We start from the raw sequence: 21,618 nt of genomic DNA, 5'->3' as shown, positions 1-21,618 counted from the left end.
TAGAAGATATTATACTCAGCTATATCAGGTTAATCTAAGTCCCAGCCAACCCCATGGTTATATAACAAACGGATTTATGAGAACAAATGTCAACGAAATATATCTGATAGATCAGTTGGCAGAACGTTTTGAAATTATTAACTAAGAAACTTGTATAATAATTCAAATGTACATTTTATAGCATGATGCATATTATATTGCATAGTGTTTTTTATTATATAATATCACTTAGTTCAATATGAACTGAAAACACTTTCTCTCTCCGTTAATTGGTTCATTCTTCATACAGTGACGAAACATTATTTTCTAAAACCATATATTTAATATAAACGTTTTACATGTATGTATCATCTAATTAAATCAATAAAAAGGAAAATCAAATCAGTTATGAAAAAAAAAAAAAAAACAACACTTAAGAACCTTAACATCACACATAAGGCATCATAAATACTGCACTGCCACCACCATAATGGTTCTTCGTTGTTGGTGACAATATTTAAAGTATTTGGATCAATGGACAAAATAACAATCTTGACGATATCTGGGGTGTTTGGATCAATTGACATTATATAAATCTTGACCATCTTTTTATTTTTTTGGTTAAGTGGACATTGTAAGCATATTGACGATATTTGGGCTGTTGGGACCAACGGAGATTATACAAAGTTTGACAATTTTTGGCGTGTTTGGATCAACGGACAATATACAAATCTTGACAATATTTGGGGTGTTTTGATCTATGAACACTATAAAAATCTTGACAATCTTTGGGGACTTTGGATCAATGGACATTCTAAAAATCTTGACGATATTTGAGGTGTTTTGATCTATGAACACTATACAAATCTTTACAATCTGTGGGGAGTTTGGATCAATGGACAATATAAACATCTTGGCAATATTTGGGGTGTTGGATCAATGGACATTATAAAAAATCGTGACGATATTTGAGGTGTTTTGATCTGTGAACACTATACAAATCTTGAAAATCTTTGGGAATTTAGGATCAATGGACATTCGAAAAATCTTGACGACGTTGTGATGTGTTCGGATCAGCTAACATTATAAAAACCTGAAGATATTTGAGGTGGTTGGATCAATGGACATTATATAAAATCTTGAAGATATTTGGGGTGTTTAGATCAATCGACATTATAAAAAATCTTGATATTTAGGGTGTTTATAACAATAGACATAAAAAATATTGACGATATTTGGGGTGTTTTGATCAATGGACATACAATCTTGACGATATTAAGGGTCTTTGGGTCAGTGGACATTATAAAACCTTCAGGATATTTAGGATGTTTCGATCAATTGACAGCATGAAATCATCACCCAAGCAATCGCCCAAAATTTGAATTCATCAGCAAATATAAAACCTTTCCTGTATGGTTTCAATAATAGCAAAGTGATATTCACCGCTATAGCAAAACCGGTTACGATCACCAACTAATATTTTACATAACCTTTGACTCAGCTGAGACAAAAACGATCTCGACTTTTATTCAACAGGGATGAGCTTATTCAGATAAGAGTCATTAGGCAAACACGATCGTTATATGTCAAAGGTATGTTTTGTATACGGGAAATGTGCGAGGCCACCATAACACTGCAATACTGGATGTTTATGTATTCTCCATTAATTTTTGTATAAGTGCATGGTATTTGTACCAGTCAAAAAGGAAAACTGGGAAGGAGTGCATGTGCGTATTGCACCTGCGCATGAATGAGACCAGATAAGGTCTTCCTATCGTATAATTCATATACACGATTGTAATAGTAATAGAAGAGCTATGACAGGCCCTCATTCTAGGGGATGAGGAAAAATGGAAGGGGATCAATAGCTGTGAAATGAAATTACCACGATAACAGTACTTATCGTGATATGCAAACGCGCTTGTTTTATCGTAAATATTATTTGTGGCCTGAGACAGCCACTGCTTGTCTTCGTGTGACTTGAATCAGGATAACATCAACCATTGTGGGTGCACCAATCGGTATTTTATTCGGGGTTATGTATAAAGTAATATGAGTCTCTGGTGGCGCAAGCATGTTGCATTCGAGGTGACAGCATTCCGAGTACACGTCTATGGTGAATTGGTTGCGGCCGTACAGAGCAGTTTCGGTACAGTCAGTAAAGTGTACTCGGTGAAAGTCGATGACAACATACCAGTACAGCAGAGTTTGAGATTGTTTTGGCGGAAATGGAAACTCCCAGACAAATCCAAATACAAATAATAAACCATATTTACAGACAGTAAAAATCGAGCAATACAAACAATCTTCACAAAGGTGTATATGTTGATCGTTACCATATAATTTTGTCCTGCCCAGCTGAGTCTCAGCAATATCATCACTCACTCTCCTCATCATGTTCGTTTTCCACAATCACTACAGACTAGAATATAGTATTACGGAACTGCTGGTAAACTCACTCGATACCCTATGCATTGACAAACAGCCGTATGAAACTAAAACACCCCAGACTGGCACAATATTGTCACCAGGGAGTTTACACTTCAAGGAACCCCTCAACAAAAAGTAGCCATGGTCATGGGTGTAAGAGGGAGAACTCTTGATGCCCATCAAATAGGGTAGCGAATATGACAGTTACGGCATTCATGTACTACTGCCTCAAATCTGAATCTTATATAGTAAATACCTTTTATATTTATTCCAGATGATTTCAGATGACGCTGTTTACATAAACCATCTTATTAAACCCATTATTGACCCACACTTTCTATCGGTTGTGTTAAATCTCAAGTGGCGAGTTGAAACGCGTTGCAGTATGCCAGCTATTGCTACTAATACAACAAGCATCCATCCAACAGAAGACCAGGATGGTTCTGTTATTGATAACGGTTACCACAATCTCACCAGCACAAGTCAGAGTACCACTAATATACGGATCAAGCGTTTAATAACTAAATTAAGGGTAGTCTATACGTACCTTTTGGAAATGTGCTATATGTGAAGGTCGCGCATGATTCCCAAGACGTCAATATGAAGATGAGATTAGACATATGTACTGTATTTGATCAATCTTCTCCATCGCATATCACACTGATTAAAGATGGGCAAGTTTCCTGCTATTGAATTTTACGTTCCATTGATATTAGTTAGAAACGTTCCTTAAACATGCATCTTCTTCATATTGTTTTTCAAAAACGTAATGTTAAAATGACTTGTCATGGTCACGAAATTGGGTGGTCTCACATTCTAGCCTATGCACACATTACAGATCATAGAGTATATAGCCAGCATACCCATAGAGACTCATAACGCTTAATGCATGTTTGCTTAGATGGACTGAGAATAGTCTTATTAACTTATTGATAATCAGAGTCCGATGAAAACAAAAAGATATGCTCACCCATGTTTTGAAGTGGTTTGCAATCAGGATAATGATGATTAGTGTTTAAGAATGGATTAGAGTTCTTAATCACTAAATATAAAATTTGATATCGAACATTTATTAAATAAAGTGGTATAACTTTACCTTCAAAGGATAATATATATATATATATATATATATATATATATATATATATACATTCATGTGTGTGTCTGTCTGTGTCTGTGTGTGTGTATATTAATATACATTAATATTGATTTCATAGCAGATAAGGTGCCTTAGAGCTCTTTACACTTGCTGAATATTATCAGTCTTTTAAACGTAATTTATCGAACCTTCTCTTTTGCAAGTGTACACAAAATTATACGCTTTCGCAAGATTTTATAAAACGTTTTAACGTACTCCGTCTGTCCGTCTGTTTATTACATATCTTCCTTTATATTTAGACAAACATTCAAGAAGCCTGGTGCAGTAGTTTCATATTGATGTAAAATATCTATACAGCTATATTTTTTTCGGTTCTTAATCCTACCACATTCCCAAGCTACGGGCCCAGGGGAGGAAGAAAAGCCTTCAATTATTGTCATAATATATTTGAATGAAATTTTGTCTATGGAACTGTGAACAATGAACAAATTTTTTTCATAAAGATGTGTTGTTTTTTATATTGTGTTCAACGCCATTTCTTAGAGAGAGAAAGGGAATACTTGGCGGCCAGTATACTTGTTGGAGGAGAAACCCATAAAGTTCTCCAAAAGACCCAGCGACTCACCGAAAGCTAATGGCCTTGTTCTCATATACCCACAGACTCCTAGCCAGTTTTCTCAAGTAAAAATACATTTATAGACGCATTTGTCAAGAGGACCTATTCCTTTTTGGGAAACCACATGTATCGATATAATCATCTTAGCAGAGACACATTTAATAAATATATAACACGTTTCTTTTTCAAATAATAGGATTTGATTTTCTAAGTATTCTATATTTATTTTATATTTTTTTAAAATAATTTTATTTCCTTTATACTTCGTTTACAGCTGCCATGATAACTCTCTGGTCCACCTTAATTTGACGGAAAATCACGAGACTCGATTTTCATACCAAGTGTTTGAATTACAGGACAGTAGCCACACGTTGAGTTTAAACTGCAATGCTACAAACTGCCATAATGGTGACAACAGTCCTAACTGTACACAGGGCTGCACCATAAAACGGGCCATGCTCCCAGCATATGTCGCCATACATTTGCCACACAAGAAATACATAGCGGGATTATACGTCTGCAAATGGAGGCACCGAATGAAGTCTTGTCAGCAGGTAAGCACGTAGAATTAAAGATATGTAAATAGTTATCGATGTGACTACATGAATGGTGAAAAAAGTCCGTATATCAGTCATTTTGTGAGAACAAAACGATCTTGCTAATACGGTGTTGGATTACTAAGAGAATTTGTGCAATACAAGAACGTTTCCAAGGCAGTAACATATCACCTCTTGGTTTGCGAAAGGCAAATTGTTTAAGGAGAACATAAACAGGAATTCAGAGTAAGAAATGCAGTACGTGAATGCAATGATATCAGTAATCAATAATTGTGTTCACCTATCTTTTTTTCTGGAAATAAATCAACAAAATGCATAGTCTCTGTAAACTTCAATATTAAAGAAATATTTATTCAGTTCATGCCGTATGGATAATCTGATTTGACATATTCTGGCGGTGCTTTGAACAGTAAGACAACTGTAACAGTTACATAACGTATGAAACTGTGAGGTGTAACGTGAATATTTTTAAAGTGTCGAAAGTTTTTATCCTGAAATGAGACTAAAGCATGTTTTAGAACTGTGTATTATTGAAGTGACAAAAAGAAGCAAAATTAATAAGTTTAGTTAAATACACAAAAATCTATATAAAAAGTAAATATTTAAGAGGAATTTACTGTATTGTGAATTAAAACCCAAATATTCCTATAAGTCCTTTCATAATCCAAAAGTATTGTGAGCCGAATGAATTCCAACTCTGAACGTTCTGATGTACTAATAACCTTAAATAGGGTGATGTACCAACAATCTTGATGTATCAGAATGACATAATCCATAATGTCTTTGAATGAATTTATAATTGTCCCAAGATAATGTCGGTGTCCAAGAAGCAGGAGCTCAATTATAATTATTGGACCAATATCCTTAAACTAAGTTGTATAACGAGCAGTATTGATGTTTAAAAATCAAATGGATGGTTTTCATCAACGAAATTGCCTCAAACTAGTTTTGGTAAAAATCACCTAACCACGCAAGTCTATTATCTCGCCTAAGATCATTTTTGTCGTCGAAAGCCTAAACGAACACACCACTACAACTTTTTAACAATAATCCTGGCTTCCCAAATCCAAATCGTCAACACTAGTGAATCCTCAGTTAACACTCTTTTATTACTTTAACGCTCAACATGTCGTAGAAACGATTTCAAATGTTTCAAACCAGTTTGGACAAGCACTAGACAAACAATGTAAAACTCTACTGATAGAATACTATCATCCAACTTTATATGGTCAGAAGATCCGGCAACTAAATAATGCATATTATATTTTTTCATTATGTCGCTCTGTTATCATGGGTAGAAACAAATGCAGTTCTGATTCCAATCAAGCACAATCACAACAATGATCGATTCCACAAGTATTTTATTTCCTCTATCGAACTGAATGAACGAAGTACTGAACTTAAAGTTTCGTACTATGATGCCAATGAGTACAACGCCTTAGTAAAAACAACTGTCACACTGCTGAGAGTCAATTCTTTCAAGCTGGGCTATGCCATAGCTTCATATGCTGAATGAAGAAACATATATCACTTTCATAGAACATTTGAAGAAAATGTTTCGCATGTACCAAGGAGGCAATCAAGATGGATGACATGATTTATGAAATATGTTAATATCACTTTTCCTATGGTAGAACCCATCATAGAATAGATGGTCACTCGTGGAATGCATCCATTAAAGACAGCATCTTAAGTCAAGGAAAATAATAATATCAAAATCGTACTCGAATAAAAATACAAAAACTAAAGTTAGGAAGAAAGATCCTTGTGTTACGTATATTTGATTTAATTTATATTTGATTTAATTTGTGTTTGATTTGATTTTATTGTTTGCGGGGTTTTAAATCTTTTATTTCATTACATGTCAATGTAATGTAAATTTGTTTACAAGGAATATGAATTAGTTCCTGGCCTTCATTGAGGGTCAAAGAAACATTTTTTTCTATGAGTAAATTGATTGGTTCCTAAGGTCATACAGGGTCTACACGATCTTTGTTTATATGTAAACATGATCGTATGAACCACTACTTCGCAATTATGCATTTCCGGGAGAGAGAGAGAGAGAGAGAGAGAGAGAGATCAGAATTTGGGTTTTAAAAGCTTGATGTTTTTTGTTTTCTTCTGTTTTGACGAGTATTGAATTTTTGAGTTTTTGAGTTATTTGTTAATTTGTATTCAGATTATTTGGACTCTGAAAGATTAATTCGTTTCTCCGGAAATATTATTGTATTCATACAGAATTCTTGAATGTTTCTAAGACCGGTTGATTAAATATTGTGTTATACAAGGAACTGTAGACGTCAACAATATATTATGGATCAATGGTTTAGTATTCCATCTTCTATAAAATAATAGTTGGAAGATAACGTTAATTTTTTTCTCTCAAAATGTTGTCAGATTGCCATCCTATCATTAGAACACACATAACAGGACGGATAAATTAAATTTTCAGTTGATATCTTTTGCTATCAGGACAATAATGAACATAAATCTAGTATAACTGCATATTGAAAACAATCAGCATGGTTTGATGTATATTAAATGGGTATACACGTATTCATAATCCATCAAGTAACAATTTCAAATATTACATTATGATTTTACAAATAGTCTCGTGAAACGTTTTCTTAATATTTGTTTTTAAAATTTAGTGTTCTATTGCAATTGACAAAAACTACAAAATACACACCATTGTTTGAAAATGTAATTTCTGTAACAACGACAAACTAAATTTTATTTGATTCTTTTAAATTTAAGGAAGAGTAGGGAGTCAGTAATGAACAGGTTTGATTCAGGGAGTATAGACATCACATCAGATTACAATGTTGCATATTTGGCCTTTCTTATTACCCATAATTAGCTCGTTTTATTGATTTTGTTGAAAAAGAGTGCCCCGAATAGAAATTCTCATGTCATCTGAAAACAGAGATATTTATATATGTATAATGTAGTAATTATTTAGTATGTTTGGTCAGTAATTTATTAATGTTTGTACTTTTAAGTATTTATGTTCTGTGGATTCATTATTTTACAAAATATGACATGCACAGAAACGTGAAAATACATGATAAAAGAAAATAATTAAACGAGTTGTAATTAATATTTAATTCTTTATGGGGTTGATGAGATTTCTTTTTTTAAGAATAAATCACAGCAGTTGAACATTTTCTTCACATGACATCGTCACACCCCTCCAAGTTTCATCCATTTTATATATATATATATATATATATATATATCTTTCCATTTTACACGTTTATTTCACGTTAGTTTACTAAGGTTTTGGTACATAACAATTATATGGGTGATGTTCTCACAGAATCAGATAACTGTCATTTCTGTTCCATAAATGTTACATGAAATAAACAGTGTTACGTGTTAGGCTTGATAAAACAGTCACACAAGAAAGGGTGAAAACAGCTAGCTTTGAAAAATTATAATAATTCATTTCCCTGGAAAAATTCTGTAAAAATGGAAAAAGATACGACTTTACGATCTTAAGAATCAACTCCAAAAAATAATTCAAGAATAATCCAAAAGTAAAATTTTAGAAGTCCTAATAACAAAATGTTCTACTAATTTCAACTTCGAATCCCAGCAAAGAATCCAAGATCGAAGATCATGATGTATGCGGTAACCTGTAGTATCGAAGTCTACATTTCCTTGTAGAAACAAGAATTATCACTCCAGTTTTCGAAATCTGAATACATTTTTTATAAGAACTGTTTTTGTGAAGAATCTCACATGAGCACATATATTTGTCCAGGAAGAAAGAATTTATCCTTTTGAATCCAAGTATTTTGAAATAACTCTTAACAGCACAACATTCATCTTCCAATCTAAAGAAAAAAACAGTCACTATTGAGAATATCTCTCCAAAACTAAGCTCATATCGTATTCTAAAACGCAAAATGGTGGTCACGTGATCATGTTCCAGAACCTCATCAAAAGTATGTACTTGCTAAATGACACATACACCCAGTGTGGCCCTCACGAAAACCAATCATTTTACTCTAGGAATTAAAAAATGAAAAATATTGTTTACATCTTAAATCAGTAGTCCCATCATGACATTGACAACAACGAATCATTTTAAAATAAGAATAGAACTTATTTACCAATAATTTTTAAATAAAAAAAGAACTTATTTACCAATCATTTAAAAGTTGCAAATAATTTGAAATCAAGGCCAGGATCTAGATTGACACCTGGTGCTTACAAAATGAACAGTCACGGTCAAGCTATAAATTTACAATAGCATGTAATGAAAAATAAATAATGTGCCTGATGTCAAGATTATATTTCTGTAACAACAAACCTCAACTTAGTAGTCTTTGATTTGTATCTTTCATCTACCTGATGAAAGTAATGGCGTTGTGGTCACTAAATACAATAACTGAAGATGGAGCTAACTAATGTAAACTTGAAAATGTTGTAATGTCAATATCGAAGCCAAAGATTCCTTGTCGATTGTTGAATAATTGATTTGTTGCTTATTTCATTTCTTAGAAAAATAACACACTGGATGATCAATACCATTTTCATCTTCTTGAATCAAAACACACAGTTTAAATATTTGGCTACAATTTGGGGCTGTAAAAACTGGCACACTTTTATGTATGGCTTTTAACTTGTGAAAAGCCTCCTGACATGTTTCAGTCGAAAGGAGCTTGTTTTTCTTACTCAATAAATTTGTCAGAGGTTCAGCAATTATAGGAAAATCGGAACACAATGTTCGATAGTGCCCGGCCATATCCAAAAATTGCATCAGTTGCATTTAATTAACAATAATGGGAAATTCAGAGATTGGCAATTGCAAACGTTTTTATTTTCACCTTGAAATATAACCTTGAGGATTTAATTAAAAGCGAAGAGCTAATTTTCTTTAAAGATCAAACAAAGATATTTGCTAGATTTTGTTTGTAAAAAAGTTGAAATTATTGTTGATCGTCTTCAAGAAGCGGCCTCTTTTGTCGTGTTCTTTTTCAGATATCCCGCGACAGTTAGGCACGGGTTATTGTCAGCTGTAATTATAACATTGTATAGTGTCAATGCTCGTAACGCATAGCACTTGTGCTGAAATTGCCAGAACTTGAATGAGTTGTGAATGACTACAATTAATGTAGTAGTTATATACAGATGTAATGCATATATCGCTACTTAGTGTGTAATTCATTCGAAAATCAACTATTATGTTTTGAAAATTGACTCTGAGTAGCCTTTGTCGGCCTGAATTTAACTGCTCATGGACAAATGCAGTAATTTACCGAGTTTGAAACTTTCACATCTTTGTTCTTGGTTAGATCCAACGGTTTCTATTCATGGATATCACTGTGATCAGAGCTGTGTGGCGGCTTTAACAACAAAGACACGTCCATGGGCAGGAAGTCTCTCAGAGGAGAATGAAAACACGCAAAGACCAGCACGAGAAAAACAAAAACAGAACAAAACAAAACAACCGCAAGAGACATTAAAACCGAAATTGAAAGATAGTAAAATCTGTGTCAAAGTGTATTTCGTTGTATATTTTTGTGCGTCTTTGCGTGTAATTATGTATGTGTCTTTGTGTGCCTTTGCATGCGGAATGTTCCGCAAAGATGAACAAAGACCAGTACGGAAAGCAAAATGATGCAAATACATTACACATAATTGAACTGGAGTGATTTCTGTGTCCGTGTGTCATGTTGCCTGTCTTTATAAGTTTTAGTGCATTTTTGCATCTGTTTGTTGGTCGTTGTACTTAGTATGTCCTTGCGTGTCTGTACTTTTTAGGCATAATCAATTACGAAATAACACTTACTATCAATGAGGAAAAATAAAATTATTAAACGGTGTTATCTATTAAGCGCGAATCAGTTCGATTAATGAGACAGCAAGGCTGGTTTATACAGTACATTAATCGTCACCAGGAACGTCGTCAATTTACTTGATAACATCTTCAATTTACGTGATGGCGTGCTTGACCTGTTTAGCATTCGTGTTGTGGAGGTGTGATTTTAATTCTCTTTTGTACTCTTTTGTATTTAAGCATAGTGGTTGAAGTTTGATCTGTATATGAAGCTGGCGTTAAAAATGAGCGAATCCACTGTCTTTTAATTTAGCATCTTTGCATCTGGGTGGAGTCGGCGAGCTTTTGTATTCAGCACTCAGAGGAAACCACTGTATAAGTGTAATCTTCATGGGAGTTATATTTGTGCGCATGGATGTGGTAATAATGTTTTAATGTTGCTGGCCGCATCTGATTCCATTGTTGTTACTCGCTCTGACGAAAACATGGTGTTAGTTTTGAAGTTTTCAGGTATTTGCTTTGTGCAAATAAATGTGATAGTATTGTTCGAATATTGTGTCACATTTCTGCCAACTATGTGCCACTTATCCATTTAAATAAGATGACTAATTCATTCAAATAGGCTGACATATTTGTAAATAAGCCGTCTTAAGACACTAAATAAGTTAGCATTTGTAAAATCAAAGTCAGCATTTCCATTTGTTTATGTCGACTTGATAAGAGAATAATTTGACCACTAGCCTTGTTAATGCCCACTTATGCCATCTGTGGATGCATTGTGTTGCCACTTATCCACCCAAATAAGCAGTCATAGTCATTCAAACTTGCCAACATGACCACACATAAGTCTACTAATCTATATCATATTGCAGCGTAACGTCTTTTTTGTGATGACTTATTAAGGATAAGTCGACAATAGGTAATGTTAATGCCAACATATGCCATCCGTCTCGCATTACCCAGTTTATCACAGTGGTTTCTTTCTCTATTTTCTTCACGTGTTACAGATATATAGATTCTTGAACCCATTAGTTGGCTGGTATTAGTTTCTTAGTTCAATGTACCGTTTCAAAACCTTGTTATTTTGGTCAAGTGATTTATATTGAAAACTCGCATATGGTATTGCGCATTCTTATATTATTTTCCTTTTAGTCTCAACTGAATTTGGAGAAATTGTCATTACTATCCCTGTTGGGTGGTATATTTTTGGGCTAAACTACATGTAGGCTTGGTACTAGTATACGTAATTGCGAGCAAAAATTTCTACTGTCAGTCAAAACGTATAATTTTATCTTTGTTTGGTGACTTACTGCTACAAAAAATTAGTCTGATTAAAATGTATGTGTCAAGTGTGTCTGACATAACAATCAATATATTTCGTTTGGAGCTATTTTGTGGGAGTTACTGTCGGTTTATGTGCCTGCTAGATGGTGAACTTTGAAATGATCACATTCTAAGTCAGTTGGGCAACACTATACAAGATCTGTCTAAAGATGATCGTCTAAAATGATAAGATGTCGTGAAATTCGATCTCTGAAGAAGATGAAACAGACCGGTACTCACAACAGATCTAACATTGCTCTGATCGACTCAACATCGTTCTAAACAAAGTTAGTGTCGGGTGCCCATTAGATGCACATTGTTATAAAATACAATCTCAGCCAACTACTTGCTGGTGGAGTGTTTCTTAAATTGCATAGTTCTGGGTCAAGCAATATCGTCATAGTGTAGAAAAAAGATGAAAAACTTCGCATCTCGTAGTTGAATTAGATAAAAAAATCAATTATTAGTTTGTCTTGCCATGATTGAAGATAGGAAAGATTGCTTGGCTGGATATACATATTTTACGGTACTGATATAAACTCAGGTTATGATCAGTTTGAAGTACATGAATTTCAGAGAGAGAGAGAGAGAGAGAGAGGGAGAGAAGAAAAAAAAAAAAGAAAGAGAGAGAGAGAGAGAGGATAGCCTTTATAGTGAATTCACTAGGATTATAGTTGTTTGAGAGACGACCTACCCATGGGAAAGTGAACTGCTCCATGCAAAGATTGACGGAGGAGTGCAAAAGAGACATGCATCTGTGTGATCTATCTGTACGATATAATTCTAAATGAAAAACATTCCAGAAATATGGAAATGGTCCCAGCAAGGCTTCGGGAGTGTGGTGATTGCATTATCCCTGAAGAAGTATATATTCTTTAGGAAAAGGATCATTTATGTTGATCGTGTTGGATCAGAGCGAGGTTTTGAAGTCAACCCATTCAAAGTAGAAAAGATCGTGTTTGTGTAGAACGTCTTGAAAATAGCCAGACCAACATTGAAATGGATTCCTATCGATCATTATAAAGCGTTTAAGTGTCGAAAGGCGATCCAGTTCAGGCAATTGAATCTGGAAGCAGGGACAGACATATGAGAACCATTTCAACAACTCAGTGATGTTCTCTCTTCTTCGCGTGTTCTTGTCTATGTTGAAAATGAGCAGCAGTTTGAACTGCACACATATACAAGCGAACATGGTGTCGGTGAAGTTCCAAAATATATATGATTGATCTGGCATCCTAAATTATACATTCATTTGCGCGGTACAGTACAGTACAACGTTCCTTCGCGGAAAAATGTGTTTGTTCGCCTAAAGGTGATAGCTCGTTCAATAGTCTTGTCCGTAAAATATCTTTGAGTTGCTAGATATGAGTCCGGTGATATTTTAATTTATTACCCGAGTTCTGTTCAAATTCCCTTATGATAATGTACCTAACTTTTCATGACATGTATATGTATGTACGTTTCATACATCATTTTATGTACTTTGTATAATTGTCTAAAACAAAGTATATGATATAGGATGTTGGTATATTCGAATACAATTATTGTATGTTATCTAGCTTTGTGAATTATGCCCTCATTCGGTACTTTGTTGTCTGGTCGTGACTTTTTTGTCCATGCACATTTCTGCATATTGTATAGATGCAGTGGCAATGATATACAAATTAAGAAATGTGAGAAATATTAATTGATTCTGAGTTAAGGTAGATTAAAATAGGCTGAGATGTAAATGATATGTACGTAAAGTGATGAAGATGTACTGAATGTGTTTTGTTTATTTTCAGGTTAAAATTACTCCATGATCCCTTTATTATGCTGAACTGCTGCCGTATCCACTAACAGCCCATTATTAACACAGGATTGACTTACCAGTTTGTATGGGCCTCTAGCCTTGCTGTGTAACATGATTAGTATTTTGTAAGAATGCTTTATTCAGTAATTTAGACGAGCGGAGCATATTACAATATATATTACAAGGTATAATACCACTACATTCATTGAGAGCCATGGTGTACTTAAACTCAATGTAGTGTTCAACATATGTATACATACACAATTTAATTTAAAGAATAAATGCATATTATAAATCTGCTACTTTCTCTGTGTTACTCATCATTCGACTATCGTATGAAAGAATGTCTCAGCTGAAAAACCGAATTGATATAGTAAGAAAGGGTTGTTACAATTCTATTTTTCTACAGGAGGATAACAATAATAAAGCTTCAGTAACCGTAGTTCTTTCTCAAATGGTCGTATTATGGCAAACACAAATGAACCAGAGTTCATCTTCTACCAAATTGATATTATTGTTTCAGCATAACTCACAGTACCTATTAATTCTCTCAATCCTGCTATGCCTACCGGAATTTAGTAACTTCCTAAAAGCATATTATAATCCAAACAATATATATTTGTCCGGTTTTGGTTGAGTGCATACAATACTACATACATTTACGTCAATTGTAAATATCGCATTTACAGTTTTGGAAAGCCGAATCCTCATTCCTTTGTAAAAATAATGAGAACAATTGCTTTTTGTCTCCATCATCTTAATTAGCCAGACATACCCAAAAACCGAAGCGAAATAACACGTCTTTATCTTTAGTAAGCCAGTTCACACGGGTGGATTCATCTAATCTTTTCAACATAAAATAAGATTGATGTGGACACCGAGTTCAAGGTATTGTTACAATCTCCATACAATATTTTGAATAGATCGTAAAAACTACGAGGTACAAAGTGGGTGTCCTACGCACCCTCATTACAAAATCGCATTATTGATAGTTTTAGAAACGCATAAATACTGCTTACAAATGTTGCATTGCATACTTTCAGTATTTCTACTAAATTTATATCCCCAATGTTCTGACCCATAGCAAGCAATTGATTATATTATCAAAATATTAAACTTATCCTATACACTAAAAGAGTCCAAGCGGTTTCGATAATTCAAAATCCTTCTAGCTACCGTCTTTGAAAGATTAGATAGTACCTGCTTTGCTTTTGTCAAAAGAAATGTTATGGTGAAAAATAAGCTCATATATATGTAGTAAGGCGCACATTCAATACGTCTTTGTTTTGAAAAACCAAATCTCCTTTTGCTTATGTTATCTCTCATTCCTAAAGAAAAAATGATTTCAGTTCTATCGAAATTGACCATCACACCAGTTCTATCACAGAGACGTTCAATTACATTTATTTGTTATTGTAGAATCCCAACAGTATCAGGACAGTTAGAAACATCATCAGAATAAAATATTGCGAAAGCTTATTAAAATATCATTCTGACTTTATTTATACATTTGTTTATTCGTTCTCTGCTGCGAATCCACCCTAGGTATTCGCGGGTTACTGTATCCAACGCCTTCCACCAGTTTTAATTTATTTCGAGAAAAACACAAAGTATTTAATCTGTAACACAACGTCATACTGCGCCTAAGGTGGATTTCTGTAATTTTATGAAAGAAATGCAGATTAAATCAAGGAGTTTACTCACTTGCTGACTAGAGCCTTTTTATGTCTATTATAACAAATGCTGACGTGTTCTCTTTGCATAACACGTATTTAAGTTTCATTTGTGATAAAGAAGTATTGACTGACAAATTAAAGTAAGTACATTAATGAGTTCATCGTATTTCCTCAGTATTTCTCTGAAGTCGGAATTTAATGTCATCCTTAAATTCTTGATCCTGTCAAACAGTTAGTGCTATTATCGTAGTTCAAATGACGAGTCCGCAAAAATGCATATGAAGGGAAGTTAATTGTCTTCCCGAAATATATCTGTCTGGTTGAAAGTGTTCGTGAAACGGGCCAAACAAAACTACAAATATTCATGGCATATTTATCACTGTTCAAGTTGCAATTACTTTTGTACAATGGCCCCATTCCATAGTAAGTCAAGTAGCCCCACACTGTCAAATAAACGTTCCTGGCAGTCGACTTGTACTACATGTTCCTAGATGCTGGGGATAATAACATTGGTCGTGTTTCCTTCAGACATGATTAACCAACTGGCACTCACGTATGAATAACTTTCTATTTCATCCATTCTGCAATGTCCATATTAACTTTCCCTTAGGCCCATTAATTCGTCGGATTTTGTTCGCTTTGCAAACAGTGAGTACCTTCCACAAAACACGCTTAAAAAGCACAAAATGACAACGTCCCTGGGAATTAGTTCTTCTTTAAAGCCTGAACACTGACATGCAGTGAATAGGAAATGAGTATCCCTTAAGTATAGTTTTGGACAAAACAAACAAATCCGCAATGTTTGTCGGCCTCTGATGTGCTATTCATGGACATAAAGGTCATTTTATCAGTCCGTCACAATATTTAACCCTTACGACTTTTCCCCCGCTATTTAATTATTTCCAAGTTCAAGTTTATATCAACATTAAAATAGTCTAATTGTTTTCATCGTCAATGTATCATTAAATATTGATATATAATTATTTTGGAATAATTCATTTACGACCTTTGGTATAAAGCTCTAATCTTGTTTCATCTTTGTGCTTTTTTACAAGTCAAGAGTTTATATAAGATCCTATATCCACACGTTTCTGTAAAACTCGACAAATAGAGAACTCTTTCCTATCTAGTATCGCCAGAGGGTCAATCATTCAAAATCGCATAGACCGTTGACCAATTTCATGGAAGTGAATATGTGAAATATAACCTAGTCCTAAAACATCCAAACCCAATATTTTCTTTTGCAACAAACTGAAGCTCAAGGCCACAAAGGACAAATATGGTATATTACATTCTTACCATCACTGTAATACAAAGCCATTGGAAGGGGGTGCAGTATAGTCAATGTCCTTCAAAGTCAGACCCACAGCCCGACCATTGGGGTTAATGTACGCTGTCATCGTAACCGTCTCTGTCAGAATGCCGCGAGCATGCACTTCTTTATCACATAAATATTTTCTTTTTAGGCATGAAGCAATAAATGGCCAATGAGCGGGACAATCATCAGATTTTCTCGGACGTTATTATACATAGGAGAGATTTAGCATAGTTCAGCAAACAATTAAGCTTTAATGAATAACAATATGTGTGGTAATCGAAGCAAACAAAAATATGATAAACACTTACATATACAATTTGATTAGCTTCAGTTCGACATGTACTACTTAAAATGATTATGCGCTAGTAAATCTGCAATCCTGGATCAATAAGAGAGACAGTCAATATCCCCTCAGAGAGCCCATACAAATAGACCTAATATTGCTTTGCTCATTCGTTGAAATACGGAGTTACAGGAATATGAATCCGACAATCGAACGAGTCGTTCAAATTTGATTTCAGAATCAGACCAATACATTTCATCAGCAGAGCATACCGAATTGTAAAACAAAATTGGGTTCAAAAGTTTTCGATGTATCTGTCCATGGGGAACTCGTGCAAATATCTTGGATCAGTGTGAAAGTAACTTAATGTCGCTTTAATGAACTCAAGGAAATAGATATAATTGTGAGTTTCCATATATTGGATTGCAAAGTTACAGCGACATAAAATATATAAACTTTGGTTTTGATTTCTTTAATGTTAAGCTAAAAACCAAAGCAACAATTTACATCAGTGGAATATTACATAAAATCTGTTCTAAAACATAATTCGTTGTGTGTGGGCAACTATGGAGAGCTCGTGGAAATATTTTTCATCAATACGAGAGTAACTTAGAGCTCGATTAAGTAGACTTCAACAAAATATCCAACATTGTAGTTCTTGGTTGCAATATGATGAATTACAAAATATATGCATGTTCCTTATTAAAGATAGACATGTAACGTAAAATCAATTACATAAATGTAGAAAACAACTCGGTCATGTAACATAATTTAGTGTATCTGGTGGAACATTGGCAAGAATTTAATGTTTCCCATAATGAAATCATTTGAAATTTAAAATCGGTCCAATAGCAATAATTCGATGCACATGGTTCAAGATAAGGAGCATGATTTTGCGTTGGAAAATTCTAGAAATAAATTGATGGTACTTTTAATATGTATTCATGGATTCGGAGTTTTCGTTGCATTATTCTTAGCTTGTTTGGATGCTTCTTGCATATAAAATTTTACATCGGGAATAATGTTTGTGATGCTAAAGGTTTTTTTTCTTACGTTTGATTTTGAAGACATGGTTAAATGAGCCCACTTGTGGTCAGTAAATGTGTAATTTGTGGGTCCTCCCATGGCATTTCTTTTGAACCTTTCACATAACCATTTCTGTAAATGAATAAGTTCTGTCTTGGAACACAGCGTTTCCACTTCCTTTTGAAGGGTAGGGTCTGAAGATGGCATGAAGTATTCCGGCGGCGCTAAATAAACACCGTCAGCATCTGTTTTGTTGACGTTTGGACGGTCGACTACGTAGTTTCTGTATATTATGGTAACAAATCTTGGCCCAGTGGAATCAAGTGTGTCTGCAGCCACAGAGAACGAAGGAAGATTGTCCACCAAGATCTTCATGAAGGGGTGATGACGGCGACAGGCTATGAATGCATTACATGCCAGACCATAGAAGTTACTATAATAAATAGGATGGAGGTAGGGTTCTTGTGAGAGGACGCAGGAGTATTTCCTCAAGACTGGATCAAGAGGACGGAGACTTACAATATCAAGATCGGCATAAACTCCTCCATAGTCATATAAAATCATGTATCTTACGGCATCAGCTCGTTGAAGATTACGCGGATAGTTGACGTAGAAAGGCAGAATCATAGGAAACACAGTCTCCACAAACTTCATCGCAATTGTATCAGTCCAGAACATATACACATAATTGCGATGGTGTTTTTTGAATGAAGCGACATTCTTTCGGAAATCTTCAGGAATATTTGTGTCAATCCATATTTGGTGGATTATTCTTTCTATTCTGAAAGATCCGTTATTTGGAAAGTATTCAGCTGAAATCTCATAAGGGGGCGGTTCAACCTGCAGGTTGATCTTTATAATATCTTCCTCGATTTCCTCATGCGAAAAATGTGCTCTTTTCGTACTGTTCGAGTAGCTCTTGTATATAAATACTTTCTCCACTTGTTGATGCAATACATCAGCAAATAATAAAATGCCGTAGTAGGCAATCCAAACTAAAACACAGACGAGCACCATTCTCTTATAAACATCTCTTCTTCTCATCGCTGCCATTATTCACTCCATTAATACATCTGCAAAGTAGAGGGATACACTATAAATAAGTTCCACTTAAGGAAAACATTTTAATTTTAATATATATATATATATATATATATATATATATATATATATATATATATATATATATATATATATATATATATATATATATGATATGTCATGAAGACAATTGATAGTAAACAATGTTGGGTCTTTAGAAATGCAAAGCAGCGGAGTTCAAAAACATAAGGCTTTTTAAAGTTCATTGAATACGATGTTGATATTAAATACAGCTATTATAATCCTAAATATGGCAAATGAGTAATAAAATTTTTTTTTCACAAAATAATTTCGTTACCAGAGACTTTAATTTAAATATAGATTGTTATAATTAGCAGTAAGGCAGCTGCGGTAGTCATGTGTGACTCGTAGTCCATGGGTCGCGAGTTCAATACCCGACCAGAATATCCTGATCAGCTGCTTCGCCCTTTCTTTGCGAAAGTCGCTTCGATATTATTTAGGTGGCATGAAGAGTCAAAAAGAGGGCAAATTAAAGGACAAATGGAAGAGATGGAAATAGGAAATCGAAAGTTTTATTACTAATTGGTGATGCGTGATATATGATCGAGGTCGATGAGATTCACTAATATAATACAGCTGATTTTATTGTAAGGCGATCAGTAGTCCGAGTTTCCAATGACTCTTGCCACCCCATATTTTGATATTTGGACATTTATGTTGAGGTGTAGGGTCAGAGCGCATTCCCTATTAAAAAGTTGGAGTTAGCCAACACCATTTGGTGTTGGCATGGGGTAGCCGCTTTCTAGCCTATCCAGCACATTTGAACGACCATGCTCTCATAGTCTGGTGAATGTTGCACATTATATACGCAGGCCCAAATAAATTTGCTAATTCTTCTGATTCATAAATGTCTTCCTAACATCGATCCGCATAATCAACAAATAATCACTAAATTCTAACAAATCTATAAACGGAAACGGAAATACAAATAGAACATAACATATGATGAATACTGAATTAACATACCAGCCCGTTTGAGGAAATGCATGATAAAAGTCGATGGTAAACGTTAAATCCCTCATACCATGCGGATAAGTTCATGATGTTCCGCAGCATATTGGAAGAAATACGTACATAACCTTTAGGTTCAGAAATGCAAATGTTGAGGCAAATTTTGAGTTTTAGTTTTCCTCCCAAAAATATCGTACAAATATAGAATAAATGCCGCCAAGTGTCCCAGAAAAATAAAAAAGTTTTGAAAACTTGATTTAAATTTAATCACTTAGTAAATTGTGTAGTATTAAAATTAAGTCTTGTATGCATTGCTTTAAGACCCGAAAATTTAAAACATTTAGTTTGGATTAACTACCGAGCGGGAGGAGGGGTAGATACATTTTTAGTGAATGAAGACCAGATAAAGAAAGATGTAGAAAATGAATGAATGTTCTTAATATTTTTTTCAGCATATGAACCTGGTAGAACAGATATTAGTAGATATGTTGAAGGCATTTATTGATACGTATCATCTAAAACCTTTTTGTCCTGGAATTAAACCAGGAAATTAGTGACTTAATCAGAGCTATCAAACAAACGCTAGGGCTTATTTATGCTAGATAGAGTTGTGAAATTTGTATGTAATGTTGGAAGACAAACATTTTGATGAAGTGTTATATTACAATTCCTTGTTGACGTAGAATTATAATATGGTGAACATTTGTAATAGATTTTGTTACTGATAATAAAGGCTTATACGCGGTTTTCCAGGTGAATTGGGAAAACTAATTTATGTTAGAATGTATAAATTATACAACTCTGAGACATTGCGTTCTCTTTACATTGGCATCTCGACTTACAATTTTCAAGAATTCAATACGCAAATAGTGATGGCAATGCAAACCTTCATACAATTTTCAAAGCAACTTTGAAGCTAAAGTCACATGTCACAAGCACACATTTGTATTAGGTCTCTTTTAAACATTAAGTGATATGTGAAGCATATATATATATATATATATATATATATATATATATATATATATATATATATATATATATATATGTGTGTGTGTGTGTGTGTGTGTGTGTGTGTGGTTTAGATTTTGAGGTAGCTTTAGCCAAAATTCAGTCATACCGCTACGATCTCTGAAGTGCGGCAGTTTATACTGATGCCTAGCAGTGGGGCATCATGCCGCAGACAAGTAGTATCATGTCCCACCCAGACACCATATCCTGACACCAGTCCTAACACTGACCTCATAATGCCGAGTGCCGTGCGGGGCATCTGCTAGTACCAATTTTAAGTCTTCGAACCTGCGACCTCCCGCATCCGAGGCGGACGGTCTAACCATCTAGTCCTACGGAGCTGTCTTAATTATATAAACTAAAACTGTCCAAGTAAAATGTTATATTTGTATGTGATTTAACTACTTTATATCGTTAGACAATTATTGTTTGTTAAAATTTCTCGGTAATAGGGGGACAGTTTCAACAAGCTTCCAGCTTTTCATTGAATATCCATATAGATTATATTGTTATAAATCATACATGAAAAATATTTTGTTGAATAAGTACTATTGAAACAAAGGAAGAAGAAAGTTTGTTGCCAGGCGAAATTATGGTCTGATATTACTATAAGACATGTACAGAACAGTTCTGGCACACTGACAATA

The 21,618-nt window shown here is 34.2% G+C and overlaps 1 protein-coding gene across 1 annotated transcript in view; it reads right to left on the bottom strand.

The window, feature by feature from the left end:
* Positions 1-13,703: 13,703 nt before the first annotated feature.
* The window catches only part of LOC149797365 (uncharacterized), a 20,794-nt gene continuing 12,879 nt past the window's right edge, over positions 13,704-21,618 (bottom strand). The window contains exon 2 of the mRNA XM_089962133.1: positions 13,704-18,960. Coding sequence (XP_089818259.1) covers positions 17,804-18,940 — 1,137 coding nt within the window. The 5' untranslated portion in view covers positions 18,941-18,960 and the 3' untranslated portion in view covers positions 13,704-17,803. The remainder of the gene's footprint in view (positions 18,961-21,618) is intronic.

This window comes from Sinohyriopsis cumingii, chromosome 6 (assembly GCF_028554795.1).
Source record: "Sinohyriopsis cumingii isolate HCF-2022 chromosome 6, ASM2855479v2, whole genome shotgun sequence".
Classification (NCBI taxonomy): domain Eukaryota; kingdom Metazoa; phylum Mollusca; class Bivalvia; order Unionida; family Unionidae; genus Sinohyriopsis; species Sinohyriopsis cumingii.
Note: the sequence above shows the minus strand (reverse complement) of the source record. Positions and strands in the feature narration are given on the sequence as shown.